At 40.9% G+C, this 19336-nt stretch overlaps 1 protein-coding gene across 7 annotated transcripts in view; it reads right to left on the bottom strand.

The window, feature by feature from the left end:
- LOC107071147 (uncharacterized) overlaps positions 1-19336 on the bottom strand; it is a 162099-nt gene that overhangs the window by 106169 nt on the left and 36594 nt on the right. For 5 of the 7 annotated variants that reach the window (XM_089178039.1, XM_089178041.1, XM_089178037.1 and 2 more), the window contains one exon: positions 15562-15656. In XM_089178039.1, coding sequence (XP_089034165.1) covers positions 15562-15656 — 95 coding nt within the window. Of the gene's footprint in view, positions 1-3655; positions 7248-13469; positions 13560-15561; positions 15657-19336 lie in introns of those variants that run through there. The other 2 variants (XM_089178044.1, XM_089178042.1) reach the window with 2 other exon arrangements.

Genomic DNA, 19336 nt, shown 5'->3' on the forward strand with positions numbered 1-19336 from the left:
TTCTCTCGTTGCAAATTTGTCTGCATTCTTAACCCACAAAATTGTTTATATTTCTCTGCTACTCTTCAAAAGGATATTCTCCTCTCCGGTAGGAGTATTAAACGAAAGAACACGAGATATTTACAAACCCGGAGGTGGTCCCTCGTCGAAACTAATTAGCAAATCATCGTTCGTTCGTTCCTTCTTGACAAAATGATTATTTTGGAAATATTAATTTCGTGTAGGTATCTTAAAGTATTGGAAAGAGAATTAAGAAGGAAAAAGCACGAAACTTTAGCAAAGACTACTCTACTATGAACTTGTAGTAAGTTCTACGGCTTTGCGAAATCATTCAATCCATTCTGAATGGAGACATTACATTGGACTAGAGTATGAAGGTCTCGGAAACGAGCGAAAGCATTACTAAGTACCTTATATGCGTTTCTAAACTATATCTAAGAGAGAGAGAGAGAGAGAGAAAGGGTCATACAAAGTACTTAAGGTATGAAAAAGGAAAAAAACAGAAAGAGAAGCTCGTCGAGTCGTTCCGCCTGTAGCGTTTAATTAAGCGTGTTAATTCATTTCCCCCGACTCGCATCTTTGTCGTATTACCAAAGAACTCGTAGGGCAAGGTTAAAGTGTAGCTATATAGAAATGCACGGTTGCATTATCCATACCTATGTACGTAGATACACGCGCGCACCAATAGAATCGCGAGAGAACTTGCATCTACGCTATGCAATTAACGTCTGGAGGTTAATTAATAAGTAGACAGTAAGAAAAAGGAGTCAATTTGAATGCGAGCGAAATAGGAAACGCAACGTAAAACGAAATCTTATGGGGAGAAAATGAGCATAAGTACTTGTTGTTAAAATTTGGATAAAAGGAAGTAAACGAGTAAGCTTACGACGGACGAGTATATGCTAGCGTTGATGTAAGTACGTAAATGAAGAAAGATAAATGTCATAGTCAGCAATGACGACAAAGCGGGACCTGTTTTGTCTCTTTGCAATAGCGTCAATGGCACTTCCAAGCATATATAAAGTTAAACGTAAAATTGGCATCGTTATATGCCTTCTCTGCGGCGAGTAGGAAGCTGTTGTTTCTCGTTAGTTTCAAACTAATTAGACAACGAAGAGACACTCTCATATCTAAAACTTTTGCAGATGAACGGCGTCGAATGTCTTCCTAACTGTATTTTTCGAGAGTTCTCCTTGGCGAACATTAGAATAGACTTTTAAAATCGTCTCCATTATATCAATAATCGAAATTCCACGTAAACCCGTTCGCAACTACCTACATTTCATTTAAGCGATTCCAAGTTTTCAAGATAATATTGTATCCATTTATAATGTTGTTAGTCAATAGCTCCAGTAGAAAGTTCAACTTTTCAACTGTCATGAAACATAAAATATGAATTATAAATGAGTAGATAATCCGATACTTTATTAATTTGTATGAAATATTTTTCTCTATCAAATTATGCATATCAGATGGCTGACCTATATTGTCATCGCATCGTATCTAAATATGATTCAATGAAAGTAGCCCATTTATAATGTGTCGTTATTACGCTAGGATATTTTGTTTTTTTGTTTTTTCGGAGTATCTCGCCGGCAAAAGAGATTTCTATTTTGAAAAATCACGTAATTGGCGTCAAAAGAGTCCGATAACGGTAGCTTGGAGCTGTGCCAAGTGATAAGGTGCTAGTAGAAAACTACCTAAATCGAACAAGTTGGAACGAGTATTAAAGAGAGAAAGAGAGAGAGCAAAATAATAGAAAATATTTCTTCGCGATTGTTGAATTTTCAACAGAGAAGCAAAATAATCATTACTCATAGATTAAATATATAGAAAAAATGAGAACATTCGTTAAGCTAAAAGACGCTGTGAGAAATATAAATGTTAGAAAAGATATGGAAGAATGAAAATGCATGAAAATTCGATGACAGAAAGACGACGATGCAACGAGCAGACAGCTTTACGAAAGACGGAACTTTAGCATTCGTAGAAGATGATTTAAAAAAAAAAAAGAACTTTCATCTCGAGTGAAGCGTAAAAGTTATAACTGTACGGAATAGCGACCATAAAACTTTCATTTTTCTCCAATTGTTCCTAATTTCGATATCTCGACATAAACTACTGTTTTGTTCGATCCCCCGTTTCGTCATGTACACGAGTTATGCTTCCAGTCAAGATACATATATAACACTAGGCTATCCTCTTCCTCTTATCCTCGTCGAAACAACATCAGTAAAACCACGGTTTGACCCCTTTCCTCTTTGCCACCAGCACCACCAGCACCACCACCACCACCACCACGACTACCATCATTATTGCCACCAACCACTACCACTCTCATTCTACCTTGTTTCTCTGTAAATGCGCCAAGATAAACTGCAGACTCTGAAATTCGGCGTACTCTCGTGTCCCGCGTCTCTGTATATCCGCCCTTGCCCCCTTGCATCCAACACGTGACAACGTGTATGTGCGTGCGTGCGTGCGTGCGTGCGTGCTTTGGGCGCGCATCTTCGTATAAGACATAAACAAAGCTGCAAGAAAAACACTGCGCGTTTTTTCATGTTAGCTGTGAAGAAACTTTGACTAGATGAAGAAAGTATCGGTGTTAATTTCATTCGCAATGACTCTTACTTTTCGACTTTTTCCTTATAGTACTTTTTGGATAGCCGAGTTGTACAAGCAGTAGTTCTATTTCTACTTCTATTTTAACCCCCATAGCGGTTCTTCTTCTTGAAATTGTGCCAAGTTGTTCGGCGAAAACGAAAAGCATTATCGTAAATTTGTGTGGCCGATTTGGGTTATCCTACGTGTGCGACGACAACGACAGCTGTCGCGGCGGTGAGATTCCTCAGGTGGCAAGGTAAGTAGTGTGTCTTGCAGATGTGCGGAAATTTCTCGATAGATGCACAGTACAAATCGGACGTGATAAATTACACCGCGTTGCACCGCTGTAGACTAAATCGTGATTTTGGACAAAAAAAAGAAAAACAACTTATCAAGATCTATGTTGTAAAAGGAAGGTTGTTCATTGGAAATTCGACGAATCCAGGATAGCATAAAATGGCGAGGATAACTGGGAGTGGGCACGTTCGTTATTCGACCCGAGGGCCAACTGGTTCGGTTCGTGAGCTAAATTAAAAGCACGAATCGCTCCAAGGCACCCGTCTTCTCTCTTTGATACACGTGACGCTATTACCAAAAACCTAAGCGCGAACGAACCTTGACTCGAAAGAAAGCTCAACAATATATCTAATCTATGAATTTTCTACGTAACTCTGGCATTCTCCGCGTGTGCCGTAATCGTGACGTAAATAAAAGTTATTTCGACGTTGCTTCCGCGCGCTCTAAAAGTGCACCTACTTCCATGATTATTATAAACTCGGCGGCGTCTCCGATTTCAAAGCCTTCCGAAAGCGTGTCCGTTTACAAACCGAGTTTCTTCTTTGATAATTTAACAACGTAACGTGTATTTTTTCTACAGTGTACAAATAAATTTCACCCTGATTAGCACTTATTTATCGAAAATCCTTCAAAGAAAATTGTCACGTGTTATCTTTACGGTGAAAGAGTAAATTTGTCATCAATTTTGGATCCCACGGAGACAACGACACTTCTCTCATCTCTCTAACAACACGTACAAGTTTGAAATACGTACAAGCATTTCCGTGAGGTTCCGTACACTCGATAGATGGACGTCGACGTCAAATCGTCACAGGATCTTGAAAAGTAATCGTCAACTTGGCGCAAGTTGAACTTTTAAAGATACGCCAAAATGTTTTTCCGTCGAGGCTCTCGCACTTCGAGCCTATTCCTTTGATTAGAATCATTCGATACCGGTGATAAGAACAAAATCTCAAATGATCACTATAATGATGGGAGATAAAGCTCGACAAAAATTCACAGATTTGCACTTTTCTCACACAATAACAAAACCGCAATCCAGAAGTAACGTCGTCGACGACGACGTCGAGGTGGACGGCGACGACGACGACGACGACGACAAGGAGAAAAATGACGAGAGAGACATCGACATCGTCGCAATACTCGTCTCTGCTCGATTCGATTATTTCGATTTGGAGAGGGAACAAAGCACGCTCGAAAAATTGTCCTCGATACGCACACCAATAACCACTGACGACTCAGGAAAACGTCCAACGAATGCACCAACACATTTTCTTTCCGATCCTCGAGGAAACGAGTAGAAATCTCGTTTCCGCTCGAAACATCGCGAAAAGGCTCCGTGATCGAAAACAACTCAAAGTATCGGCAACAACCTGTTAATCATCCGCGGTAGTCTCACGTGCACTATCGCGTTAAAAAAAAGCCAAAGAGGAGTAAACGAGGTGAGGGCACGGGGGGAAGGAAGAAAAATGAATAGGGTAGAAAAGGGAAAGAGGGAGACAGGGAGACAGGGAGACAGGGAGAAAGAGAGAGAGAGAGAGAGAGAGAGAGAGAGAGAGCGATCTCTCTCGTAAGGGCAAGCACGCTCACACACAGCTCTTCTCTCCTTGCACGTCTCTTGCTCTTTTTCGATGGGGAAAAATAAAGAAAGGCACACCCGCGCGTAGGGATGGGAGCGCGCGCGCGCGCGCGCGCCCTCCGCCGAACGATTCGCCGGCGCGCGCTCTACGTGGCGGTGGGGCAAGTGGGGGTGCAAAAGGGTGGGGAGGACGTAGGAAGGTGGTGGTGGTGGTGATGGTGGTGGTGCTGGCGGTGGCGCCGGCGGATGGATGTGCCAGAGTGCGGGCTTACGACGGAATGAGAAGAGGAAAACTCGGCTTAGGGGGCCATGCCACAGCGTGCCTGAGTTGCGCGTTATCGACCCAACTGCATCGCTTCTGTTTTCATCTTTTTTCTTATTCCCGCGAAAAATCGATTCTCCTTCTACGACCGATTCCAAATTCGTCCTCCCTCCCTCCCACACTCTCTCTCTCTATCTCTCTCCGTTAGAGCTATTCATTATATTCGAATATGCGATCAAACGAAACTGTTGCTCCATCTAATCGATTCTATTTTCATCCATTCAACTTTCTTCGATAAATAATTATTATGTTATTTAATTAATAGGTATAGAAAATCCACGCAATTTGATCTTGGTCCATTTAAATGATTAATTGAGAATATCGAAAAAGAACCGAAGGCCGGAAGGAAGAAAAAAAAAATTGGAAAATTTAACGAGAGAGAGAGAGAGAGAGAGAGAGAGAGAGAGAAAATTTAACAGGACTGACACAGGTGGAGGATGGTGGTCGAACGAGTGGCGAAAGCCGAGAATGATATTGACACAAGCTTCGGTTTAATGTCTCGGTGGCAAACATTGAATTTTCAGCCCCTGCCTCTCGTGTCTTGTGCCGACTTCTCTCCCTATTACTCATCCCTTTCAGCCGACATCGTCCTCCTCTTGCTTCCCCCTGCTCCTCGTCGACGTGGTGGTGCATCGTGAATTGAATCAAATCGTTTCTCCCTTTTTTTGTATTTTTGCAAGATATAATAGTAACCATCGAGCTCACTGCTCTCACGTTAACGAATTTATTCTGAAAGCTCTTTTTCGACTTCCGGCTGTTTAACAATAATAATCGTCGATGCTGCTACACCTATCTATTTATTTATTTATCCGTGCACATTAACCGTGCATACTCTCTCGGCGAGCACGGGCGACGGGCGACGGGCGACGGGCGACGGGCGACGGGCGACGGGCGACGGGCGACGGGCGACGGGCGATGCATAAATCGTTTCCGTGGTGAACGTATCCTATGGAATTTTGGACGAAATTTTGCATAAAACGCAACGGCTCGAGGTTCTCTTTGATCGGACGCGTTTCAAGCCGCGTACGCGGTTCCGGACGAGCGATGACACCTCGTCGTCCGATAGGACGAGCTTCGTTTTCCACGGAACGCAGTTTCAATGAACGATGATCATTATCGAGGAGTCGAATCGTTTCAATGGCCGTTACCCCGAACTTTTGCAGTTTTCTATTATTCGTTCTAATTACATGGCCGATGATATTGCGTTACCATGTGCGCCGACATTTCGGTTCCACTGATATTCGATCGGATTGTTAGCTAACAAGCCCATTTTAGGCCGATACGCGCAATTCATCACCAATGTAAATACATAGTATGTAACATAATACGCTATTGTTATTAAAACAATACTGACATTTACCTATTACGTTACAAGGAAGTAATTACCGATAGAACCCTGATACGATATTCTCATTTTATTGTTAAATTGGATAGAAGAAATATATTTGAGACCAATGTAAATGAAGCGTTTATATGTGCAATAGGTATGTGTCTAACAAAATCTAATTACCGTACACGTTTGTCGTCGCCAACCTACTACGTTCTAACTACCTATTTACGCTGCTAACCTTTGCAAAAATGTCCAATTTTGTTATTCGACTAATCAAAACTTTATCGAATTTTTCATTTTTCCCTTTTATATTTTCTACGTATATGTAGTATAGGTTTATCGATATCTCGATTTATGACGGTATAGACGGGTGGATGGATGGATGGATGGATGGATGGATGGATGGATGGATGGATGGATGGAAGGATGCATGCAAATAAGCTTCGTCTATCCACGCAATTCTATACTACTCTACGTATTTCTATATAGCAGAAACGCTTGAAATATATTTGAAGATTTTCCCGTCAAGTGACTTCGTAATTTCCTTGTTAATACAAACGCAAATAATTAGAAGTAATAAGAAAGAGCAGAAGAAAGTTTTAACAACATTTGAGTTATTAGCGTAAAGTGTATTCTAGCGTGGCTCTCAACTCGCCCTCTATACGGATATAATATCAGAAAATCAACGTTTTCATTAAAATAACAATTTTAATTTAGCAGCTTATTATATCGTTCGAAGCCCGTGCTTCTTATGAATAAACAAAAGAGAATGATTACAGATGTGTTACGAAAATCTGTTAGAATTGGAAAAAATGACAAGAGTATGATTATTCTTTTCTTTTGCTTGTTTAATAAAGTAAAAAAGTAGATAGCATTTCTTCTCGAGAAGACGGACGCTTTATGAAACGGACTATAATCTTTATTACCATAACTTTACTCGGTCGTGGAAATAAAACGTGAAAGTTCATTATCATCTTGCGAGCCACTCTGTGGATATTAAAGTTCCTGTGATAAATCGATACGCCTCGGTGAAATACGAACTTTACAAACATTTGGTAGTTCATTTAGTATCGTATCTTCCGTTAGTTGGCATTTTAATTGATGCCTGACGCAACCCTGACGCGCAAATTTTATCAATAAATATTATTACTACTTCTAACGCATTATTTGATACAATTTATTTGAGCTCCTCCTCCTCCTCCCACAAAGAGATGACATAATTTTTGCAACCTATTGATTGCTGCTAAACGAAAGATGAGTGGCAACGTAGTTGTACTCAAACGTACGTAGTAGCGACAAAAGACTAATATACGTGAAGAAGGATAAAGAAACGGATGCTCGCACTCGCTCGAATTATATATGCAAGATATAATAAGCTGGCGGTCCTCGAGATATCGGCCGGCGAGTTATGGCTGCCCTAATGGCCTGTAACGTTTGATTTACGCTGCAGGAGTAAATGCATTTGCCTCGACCGGTTCTATAATAAAAGCTGTCGCATCGCACGCAAAAGCGTCTACCCTTAAAAACATATTACACGATTGCCGTGAATTTGAAAAAGCGATTTGTAACAGAGAGAAGTTGCAACTTGCAAGCAGAAATCCCTTTTTCTTCCACTGAAGAAACTTTGTCTTGCGCAAAATCACCGTAATTCCAACAATGAAGCAATAAGAGTATAATGATCACCGACGACGGGACTAAAGATTATTCGCAAATGTCTTTTTTTATCCTACCAATTAAACCATTCTTCGTAATCGTACAATGCGTATACAGCTTAGCATGCGACCATCGATCGGTAACGGGAAGCCACTAATAATCGTTATCGGTATACATACACAATACATCTAGCCGCGCCATCCTATCTCTCTTTCTCTCTCTCTCTCCATTTTGGTATCTGCAAATTAATGTGAAACGACGATACTGCATTTCGCAATAGACTCCATGACGTCAGGCTTTGTTATAAAACCTTATGAAAAAATAGGTGTTATTGGTCACCAAAAAAATCGTGAGAGTACGTTGGGTAATTACAACAGACTAGAGACAATAATCGATGAAACGTCTTTTTCTATTCTCTCTTGTTCTCCGTTTTCATCCATGAGAGATCGTAAAAACATTTCCATTATAAGACTCGTAAGGTAAGTAGAACAACGTCGTGGCATCGGGTAATTCGTTTTATCCAAATTGTATCTTACGCAGAAACAAGAACGTAAGAGTAAAGAAAGAATAGGCAGGCAGGCAGGCAGGCAGGCAGGCAGGCAGGCAGGCAGGCCGTGTCCTTTGTTGGAGAAGAACGGGAAGCACGATAAACGTATGAAAGCATAGTCGATTTCGCTACCCTGGCATTATCTTCTATAAGTGGGTTCATTTTTCTCTCCTCGTCTTGTCTTTGTGCCGGGAAACGACACCTCTAACTCTCTTTGCTCTCACCTTTCTTGTCGCTCGGAATATAATATATTATCTGCAATTAATTTGCACTTTTATTGTCCGGACGTCAGAGTGAATTAATCCGTTCTACTTTGAAGCGTATCTTCAAGGCGGTCCACTTCTCTGACTAACTTGCCCTCGAAAATCCTATTTTTTCCACTAGCTCGCAAGACATTTACTTCGATTCTACTCTATTAGTCGGACGCTATCTTGACGTTTAAATGGCATTTCAACATTATCGATAAGGTCAACGTTAATCCATAAACTGCTGTAGAAACTTTATTTTTCTCTCTTTGTAGAAGTCAATTCAACAAGATTTTTGTTTGCGACATTTGAAAGATCGTTTTCACATACCTATACACTATAAGTTATAAGTCGTTCGTCAATGCGTTTGCTGTTTCGATTTTGTGTAATGCGTTGGCCACCTCGAAAGCACTCATCAGAATGGTACTCAGCTAGGTATTATCGACGCGATAGACGTCGAGGCGTTCGCAAAAGCGTGTTCAATCCCTATCGAGCCATTTGTCGAATCGAGGCGGCACTGCGATTAAACAACGCTCAGCAGTCTCGACACATTTCCAATCAATTCTCTTCTAGACGTGAATATGCAAATACCTAGAAGACGACGGTGCCAAATAAGAAAATTGTTTCGTTAGTTTTGAAAACTTGCGATGACACTCGGAGAGGATAGGAGCAGGGGATACTAGAATTTCGTTTCATATAATCATAATTGAATTTCACTTAGGTAAGTTCGTTTAATTATTAATTATCGCACCCCTGACTAACGATCGCTTGAAAGTGAACTTGACTCAATAACGTCCCTGCCAATGTTTACGATCACCGTTTCTCTGACGTTGTCAACGAAATAGCGGCTTCCCAAAGTGCAACTCTGATACCATATTTAACAGTCCCGTTACGGCTCGCATATCTTTCTAAACTATTCTATATGATTTTATTAGAATTTTATTAGAAATTAATATAATGTGTGAGTACTTTAGTGGCTTATATAACGGCAAATAAGTTGTTTTCAAAAAGACGATTTTTCAACAGATTTTTCAACAGATTTTTCAACAGATTTCTAATGTTTAGCGCGTATTAAGCGTATTAAATTTGGCAGGCACAGCGCGGCATTAGGTCCACGTGCATACAACCAAAAGGGTAATAGAATAGCACGCATTACCAAGGAATAAAGGAAAATTGAAAAAGGTTAAATGTGTGCAAGCGTACTCATACGCAATAAAACTCGCTTACTACGTCGACGTTACGTTGGTATCCGTGGTGAGCACATTACACTTCTATGCATTATACTCCTACTATCATACCGGCCCAACAAGTTTCAATATAGATACATAAAGGTAGAAAATCCTTGTCGAATTGCACAGACGGCCATTGTTGGTGGCTTGCACAAAGGAACGGCCAATGAAATTCTGAAAGCTCAAAAACCCTCCTCTTTCCAATAGAAAAGTACAATCGAAGGACATAAGTTTTCTACTCTTCCAAATTTAGCAGTTTCACTCACGACTACTCTAGCAATTACATTTGCAGAAAGAAACGTACGATAATTAAGGTATTCTTCTCCTTTTCTCCTTATAGTATCTTTCTATCTTTCCATTTTCTATCGCAATAATCTTTTATTTATTTCTTTGGGATCAATTGGGGTTGGTCGGTCGGGTTAAAAAACTTGATTAATGCCTTTTAAAAATACATTTGAAAAAGAAAAAGTATAAAAGTATTTTTCCCTTTAACCTCGTTTCTTTCCTCGAATGACACGAGTTCGGCATGAACCATGATTTTCCACTCAATTTTTTTCCTGCCAATGCCAATATAACAATAGCCATATATTTTGTCGGTTAAACTTTCGAGGGACTTTGTTAGATTCGAAAAAAGAAAAGGACGAGATAGATCGAGAGAGGGGAAACGAAATTCAATCTTTTGGTCAAAGAAAAGTTAAAGCAGCCATCGGCTTATCGGAAAGTTACCATCGTGTATACCCAACGCCCTCCTTAGAAAAGGATTTCGGTCTTTGGAACATATTTAATTCCCCTTGAGGCGGTCTACCACCGTAAATTAAAGACAGCTAACTTGAGAAGTGTCCCAAAATAGGTTATTTTTATTGTCTTTCGCTAACAATCGTTAGAGAATCGCTGTTCTAACTTTGAGGTTCATAAGAGAGAGAGAGGAAATAATAATAGCAAATAAATGCTTAAATGTGCTACTTTGCGTTTTGTCGAAGCAGATAAGCTACCGATGCCGTCGCATGAATGATACATGAACGAGCCTCAGGATCCTTTCGCATGCTATTACCACCCGTAAATCGTCCCTTGGAAAACCTACGAACAGGAATACTCGGTTTCATTTGCATAACGTCCATGCGGATAGCCGCAGCTGCGAAATCAAGGAGAAAATGTACAAAGAAAGATTTTTCCTCGTTTGCATAGTCGAACGGAAATCAAAGCAAAACGCGATCCTGATTATTTTCACCCACCCACCAACCTATCGTTTAAATTATGTCGCGACGAATTGCAAATGTGATCCTCGCGACCATACCCCATACTTATTAGGTATTTTGATCGTTTCTATGGTCATTTAGTAAAATAAAAGTAGGGAGGTAAGGCGGATAAGAAAAAAGTTTATTCGTAGGATGAGATTTCGGCTAATATTAAGCTCGATTTCGAGTGGCTTATGCAAATGACTTATTATGTGTCCACTCGGTGCTCCGTAGATTTTATTAGGGCGTTCAGCCTCGGGTAGGCAGAGAACGCTTTAATTGGTATGTAAATCGTGCCTGACCGGGGGTTCGTGGCGAGCACGCGCGAGGGAATACGAAGAGCCAAACGCACGCATGCACGCACACGTATCTACGTCGTGCTCGCGTTTATCGTTTATGCGCCCTCGTAATCGTTGGGCTTTATCGTAACATTATCACTACCGACGACGATATAGCAGATATGCGAACCTAAATCGATGCGTAGACCGTAGTAGACGACCATAGACCATATATATATATATATATATAACCTACCCACACTTTTATGCACGGCCACCACCAAAGTGATTTCAGATCATTATCCAAATTTTCACAATATTTCATTTCTATTGTAATCGAAAATGTTGAAAGTTGCTGCTGCTGCTGCTGCTGCTGCTGCTGTTGTTGCTGCTGCGAATGCTGAGATACGACACGACGACTGCGCGCATCTTTGCTTGCCCGAGTAAAAAGAGGAAATATGAAAGTTGGCAAAACGTTTCTCGCGCACCTCTACGGGGCAATCCCATTCCACTCTCTTAGTCGTCGCTGCTCTTCCCTCCGTTACCTGGTTTTGCATCCAATTCCGGTCGCTTCTCTTTGCAAATCTCACGGTAGCTTGCGCTAACGAGAATATGATGATGTTTCTCGACGACGTTTCGCGCATTTCTACCTTTCATTTTTCCGACTTATTCCCTACAGGTGGAAGCCTTGCTAGTAGCTGTAGTATTAGTGCACCAGCACTTACTCTAGCCCTAGTAAGCAGAACAAAGTTTTGTTCGTTGCCTGACGAGACTGGAAAACCATATTATTACGATGAAGAATTATATATTTACCAACGGATACGCGTATAATTCTGATTGCAATATATCTACTTCTACTATATAGTTAGATGATACAACGATGGAATCCTTTTTCTTATATCGTTTACATCGATTGTAGATAAGGACAATATTGAGTATAATTAAAAAAAGAAATCGAAGGGTAGGATTTAAAGCTAAAGAAATTCACTCTACGAATTTACTACCACGAGCTTCACCTTGTTGAAACAACGAGCTGCTCCAACGAGCTGCTCCAACGAGCTGCTCCAACGAGCTCCCGAGGAGATTAAAAAGTTGTCAACTGCTCAGTCTTTTCCCACCCTTTACTTTCGTTCCTATTCTTGTATATCTCCTGGGAAACTTTGCTAGTTAGAATCTCGCGCAATGCGTTCCAAAAGGAGAAAATCTCCCTCTTCTCGTACCACTTCTTCTAGTCGAGCCAAAGGAAAGCCGTAGAAAGCACGAAGACTGATTGTGAGTAGAAAAGCTAGTAGAGATGTTCTCCCTCTATTCTTTCATCCTTCTCGGAACTTGGTCGTATCTACGTTTAGGAAAGAGGATAACATTTCCATGCTGCTGCATGATCCCGTATGATGCCACATGATGATTTTTTACAAACGCAACTTTTCTTTTCCTTTTCCTTTCAAACTTTTACGATGATATATTATGCCATATAAATATATACGTATATATCCGTTTATATAGATTAAACTTACAGTCGTCGGTAAAATTTTGCGTTCGTATTGTCTCATTTGATTGATTTTCCGTACAACAAATAACTCGTTTAGAAATGGCTTTCTAAATAAAATTACACGCGCGTACCATATAGTACATATTATATTCCATTTCTATCTATCTCTCTCTCTCTCTCTCCCTCTCTCTTTCCGCCCACCTCTACAATGTGTACAACCTCTACACCAATCTGCAAATATCGTCGAATTTATACGTATCTTTCGTATGAATAATTATGTCCCAAAAAACAGTATAACACAAATAATCGCGTTAATTTGCGAATTTAATTAGCCGAATATATGATCTTGTTCACTTGCGCAACAATCGCAAAGAACCAATGATTCGAAACAATTAGCAAAAACGCGAAGCAATAAGTAGAAACGGTTAGTTCCTCTCGATATTACCAGAAAAATATGACTGAACGTGGAACGAGTCAAATTTATCACAAATTTATCCACTAGATATCTTTATGTCGAGTGAGAGAAAAAAACCAAGGGTAAATGATGAAAATGATAAAAAAGACAAAAAGAGATAAAGAGAGAACACGTAGAATTGTAGGATACGTAGAATCACATATACAGAGGACTCAGCACGAATCTGCAATAAAAAAATATATTTACCGTCCTAGTTTGCTCCGGTTGGCATGGCACAGCGAAAGCTCTTCAGTAAATCCAGCTTAAAGCAGCTGTGTAAACGTTGACCTATATTACAATCACGGCACCCAGAGTGGCCACCGCCGACGGTAGTAGCGTTTGCTACTGCTGCTGCTGCTGCTGCTGCTGCTGCTGCTGCTGCTGCTGCTGCTGCTGCTGCTGCTGCTGCTGCTACTGCTAGCTCGGGGATAGGAAGAAGCCGGAGGGCTGAGCTGGTAGTAGTGGCGGCACCACGGCTGATGCTGTCACTACCACTAACTTCTACCAAGCAAATCCCTGTGCGTCGATGATACGAGACGACCGTGTTACCACTTACTAAAACGTAAATACGTCTAAAGTTGTGCTTCTTACAAGCTTTACCTTTGAAAAAACGTTGCGCTTTGTCGTTTGCCGACACAACAAAATTCGATTGTCGACAGACAAAATCCATCAAACCGTTTTAAAAGAGAGAGAGAGAGAGAGAGAGAGAGAGGGGGGGGAAGGGAGGGAAGAGAGATGTCTTATTTAATTAAAAGCAATGATTTAAAATAAAGAAAAACACGCCTCTCCCTCCTATCTCTTGGTAAGATTATTTTCTAAATCGTAAGAAGAGATTTTTCTAGCATCCGCTCTTTTAAAACCTTATCGCAAAGATGAGTATCGTCTAATCTTCTGAGAGGTCTACTATCCCAGCTAAAGAATATTGAAGATACGATGAAGAGAGAGAGAGAGAGAGAGAGAGAGACGCGCGCAAAGAAAAATGTTACAACCATCGTGTAAATATACCGACTCTCGATTTACCGGAGTGTATCTCCTATGGTCCAACGCGGCTAGCTAGTAAAAGCAGGGAGACACTTAAAGGATTTACGGTCGTGAGAACTAGAGAGCGCTTTTTAGGATCGGTACGGATATACCGATGAAACTAAGTAAGTGCAACTTGCAAAGAAAAGATTGAACAAGGCAAAAAAGGCAAAAGGCAAAAGGCAAAAGGCAAAAGGAAAAAGGCAAAATACAAAAATACAAAATACGTTGTTTCTTTCATTGTCGGACAGAAATAGATTTATCTCGCAGTACACGGAAGAGAAAACGAGCTATTATCTTGTACAAATAATTTACTTGTAAAACGACTTGTAAAAGTGAAGAATTTTACCAGCGGAGATCAAATATTTGGACACTCGATGGGCACGACGAATGTCGTTATTTTGAAAGCAAAATGATAAAAGGCTGATAAAGTGCACCCCATTGTAAAGAGTCAGCTTGACTATCACTCGAGAGAACGGCTCCTGCACCATCGGGGCATTGTTGTGAGCTCGAGCACAAAGCTTTCTCTCTCTCCCTCATTTTTTACTCCCCACGCCTTGCTTCCCCTTTCCTTTTCCCTTATCCTCCAAGTATTTCCTTTGCAAGGGGGACAACTTGGCCCGAAAAAACCTTTCTTCCAACTAAAATACTATTCGAACGAGAATAGGAAAACAGTGTTGATGTTATAAATTAATTGGGTGGACACTTTGTTGAAATATCAGCGACGCAGTGACAGTTGACCCAGGTACAAGAAGAGAAGGACTGTAAAGGGACTGAATACTAAGCATGGCTAGTTTGTTACACTCGGTCTAGGCCCGGTTTCTTAATGAAAACGAACGGCGTGGTGTTGAAACTGGTGGCACGACTCGGTTAAGAGGATGGCAGCGTATATACAAGAACAATGTTGTAATATAACCGCGCGCGCGCGCGCGCGAGAGAGAGAGAGAGAGAGAGAGAGAGAGAAAAATATAAAAATAAAGGATCAGATAATATTTGACGTGTCATGGAAAGGAGAACGAGGCGACCTCGGTGAGCCAGTAGACGGAATGTTCGCGTATCGGCGCAGGTGCGTGTCGGCGTGCGTTATCGACCAACGATAAACGACGAGCCAGTGATATATATCGAAGCAATGCTACAAAAGCTGGGGATAAGTCGTCCAGTACGCAACCCTGACGCAACACCCTGCCTTGGTAGGATGGTTCCGATCAAATAAATGTTTCGCACTTTTTTACTAACCCATCCTCCGGCGAAATAATAAAATAAGTTATACGATACTTACCAAAGTCGCCATGAAGAGGTCAAGGGCGGCTTGGACGGCGGTAGTTGCGGCTTCGCCATCACCAACGTAAGCTTCTCTTGTTGCCTTTCGACATTCTGCAACAAACTTGACCAATTATTTCTGCTTCCAATGTCTGCTCATTTAGAAAACCTACGTGTAACATATTTCGTGTCATTTGTCATATCGTTTTGTTACATGTTGGGGATTAAACGAAATAACCTGTGTAATTTTTGGAAAATCATTGTAATCGCAATGTCCAATTCGCTTGGAATTTCGTTCAAGAATGAAGTTAAATTTTGAAAATTGTGAGCGTAACAGACAAGGATCGTGGAGGCAGGTTAAAAAGTAATTGTAAACTAATTGGAAGTAAATTCCTCCGACGTAATTGCATGTTTTAATTTGAAGCCACGCCAAAGTGGTCTCTTTTGGTCATACTGGTCGTCGAAGCTGAGCTCTGCTCTCATGGTACGGATACCTAGCCCCTTCATTTAGCACAAGTTTAAAGAGAGCTGTATTTTAGGTAACTCCGTAATTAAAATAGTTACGTCTTCGTTCGGAGGGACATGCGACGAGCCTCTTCGCAACCCTCACGCAATTATTGCCATATAGATAGGGTTGCTAACATTAATGCGAAACAAATCGAGGAAGAAAAAATGTTGCTAAAAAGATCTTGTAAACGCTGTCACTTACCATTATAGAAACGAAACGTGTACTTTACACGCTCTCGTAAATTAGCCAAAGTTTCACGTAGAACGGCAAAATTTGATACCTCTAGCTCAACCAATCAAACTTTGAGTTCCGGTAATCCTGACGCCAAATATCCCGTTTATACGTAACAGGTTATGGTTAAGACAGTTCGTTTCCTTCGAGTTTCCTCGCAGGTTAATCCTGCAGAGTTCCTTCCAAGTCGTCAGCCATGTCATACCAAGGACCGACGCGCGACGACGTGCTGCGGTCAAGACAACCAACCAAGTCCGACGCAGTTATTTCTCCCTCAAAATATCTCGACGTTTCGTTAATCTTCAAATTTCTAAGTTGTTGGTTGTTCGTTGTTCATTGTTCATAACTTTTTGCCCAGAGCTCCATCCTTCTTATACCTTTCCATTCCCTGGCTTGTACAGTTACATGCATATGCAAATTTATTCGGGAACGCTTGAGCAGCGTGTACGTGTTAGGTGGTGTGGCGCAAACCTTACTGCTGATCGCGCGCGACACAGAGAGAGGGTCATAAATTAAATGATGTAAATGCTGTCCACGCTCCGTCGCGAACCGAAGAGAGACGAAGCACGACAATTTCCTCCCTTTCAACGGCTTAACATTGACCATTTCGCTCTCATTTTTCTTACTTAACAACTCTCCAGTTTGATCTTTTTAAAAGAACATTTTGTAGCGGCCGATCAATATGATTTGTGATCCGACCTAATTTCTCGAATGTTAACTTAGGCAAAGCAGACATTCGGTTACATCGCGACCGTAACGAGGAGAACTCCTTGGATCGTTAAGTTGAGCTTTCAATCAAATCCGACGGTTTGTCTATTTGAACAGTCATCGGCGAGCTCGACGAATTCGTCCTCAAGCTTGCATTTGTCTCTGTGTGTGTCTGTGTGTGTGTGGGTGTGTGTGTGTGTGTATACGACCTTCCGTCCTTATTCCTTCCCACCGTTTTCTTCTTTCCCTTCTCCTTTCGCTGTTTCGCTCTCTCGCTCATGAATTCCCGAAATCGAAGAGTGCACAGTCGGAGGGAGCTCCGTTCCATTCGATTCCGCAGAGATAACGGGAAACGTTAACGCTCGCGGCTACGAGATAGTGTTTACACCGGCAAAACACACGCTTCTACGCGTTCCTATTCACGGTTCGCAGAGCAGAGCGAATCTCTCGAGGAGTACGCTATACCATGGCCGTACACATCGATGAAAATGACGCCTGCCTGCCTACCGCCTGCCTGCCGCCTGCCTGCCTACCGCCTGCCGTGTCCGATTGAAACCACGTGCGGACCAAATACACCTCGCGAATTCAACGTAGAATAACGCAAACCACCTATTGATCGAGAAGCATCAATCGGTCGATCGATCCGCAAAGTTAAACTCCAAAAGTGTTCTCTCTACTATCTACGCGTGTAAGCATCAAGTTACTCAATTAAAAGCGTTATCCAATATTTTACAAAGAATAAAACCAAGGGAAAACAACTATAAAAATTACAAATTTCATATGTAGCTTAACTACATAGATATTTGCAATGAGTCTTGCAAAAGTGACTAACAACTATTGTTAGTTTCAAATAATCGATATCTGCTTGTTATACAAACAAAACAAACATATTGATCAGTCAGATTTTTCTTATTATAGATGCAATAGTAATCGAATTTTCCAAGTATAGATTTAATCGTAAAGTGGAAGTTTATGAGATTTCTCACTCTCTCTCTCTCTTTTTCTGCGCAGAAAGAAAAAATAGAGACGTAGAGAGAATTAAAGGGAGTTAAAAAAATATTAGGATATTCGGAGGGAAGTAAAATATTGGCGCGAATAAACTTGAATTCTATCTAGATTTCCATCCGGTTCGAAAGGGGTATAAAAAGAAAAAAGCTGTAGTGAAATAACATGGTAGCATCAATCTGCTTACGTATTCGATCATGTTAAGTACACGCGGGAAAAGAAACAGAAGAAGAAAAACCGAAAAGAAATCGTAAGAGCGATTTCTTCGTAGCTTGGCTCTTTTTACATCTTCTTCCTTTCTTTTACGAATTTCCCATAGTGGAGGTCTGAAAGAACGATCAAAGTCATCCGATAGCATCGCTTCGGGTACGTTTTTGAAATTTAAAAAAGCACTTCTCTATCTCTCACTACGCAAATGGCTAAGTTTTCGTTCGCCGTAAGCCACACACACGATCCGTCCGTACCATTAATCAATCCGTTTCCCTACTATACCCGTTAAATTTACTACCCACCGCTTCGACCATTTATTCGACCATTTATTCGACCGATTATCTATCCATAAATAGACACAAAATAAAAAGAAACAATCGAACAAATTAAATGACTCACCTCTGTCTTAAAAATAAGGAAAATACGGGAATAGTATATGGCACCAAGCTGCTTCATTATTATTAAAAGTTCCCGTTGTATATCGACTAGATCATTGAAATGCCGTATAGGCTGTTGCCATTGGCGAGCATTGGCAGCTCGCGTCAAAGTGAAACAGAGGAAGGATGTAAATAGACGTATATGTATAGTTATAGATCGAAACGTGAAGCACGCCGGCACGCGACTATAACAGAGACATAGAAAAAGAAATATAATTGGCATAAACAAATGTGGATAAAAAAAGAGGGAAATTACTCACGGTGTCAATGCGGTAAGAAGACGCAATTAATAGGCGAGATAATAAATCGTAATTTGTCAGTAAAATGTAGCTGTTAGAAGGGCACAAAGCAGAATGAGAAAAGGAGAGGGTAGTATTACATAGACGAAATTGACTGACAGTTGGTGGTCCATGACGTGGCCAGCTGACATTCTTGTCCGATCGAGCTGACGTGCCCCTGGGAGCATATATGCGTGTTTCGTGCTCACCTAGCAAAATGTCTACCCAGATTGTAGATCGAGCGTCTGTTGGAAACGTTAAGGATACTACGTTAAGGATACTACGAACGAACATAATATGAAAATTACAAAGTGATTATACAATTACGACTATTGCAAGTAGTAGCATTTTTGTCATTCCGTTCGTAGCTGTTATTCATTTTGTGGAACACGAAAAAAAAAAGGAAAAATAAAGTTA

This window comes from Polistes dominula, unplaced genomic scaffold (genome assembly GCF_049000335.1).
Source record: "Polistes dominula isolate Pdom_NZ unplaced genomic scaffold, Pdom_raw_medaka contig_77, whole genome shotgun sequence".
Lineage (NCBI taxonomy): Eukaryota > Metazoa > Arthropoda > Insecta > Hymenoptera > Vespidae > Polistes > Polistes dominula.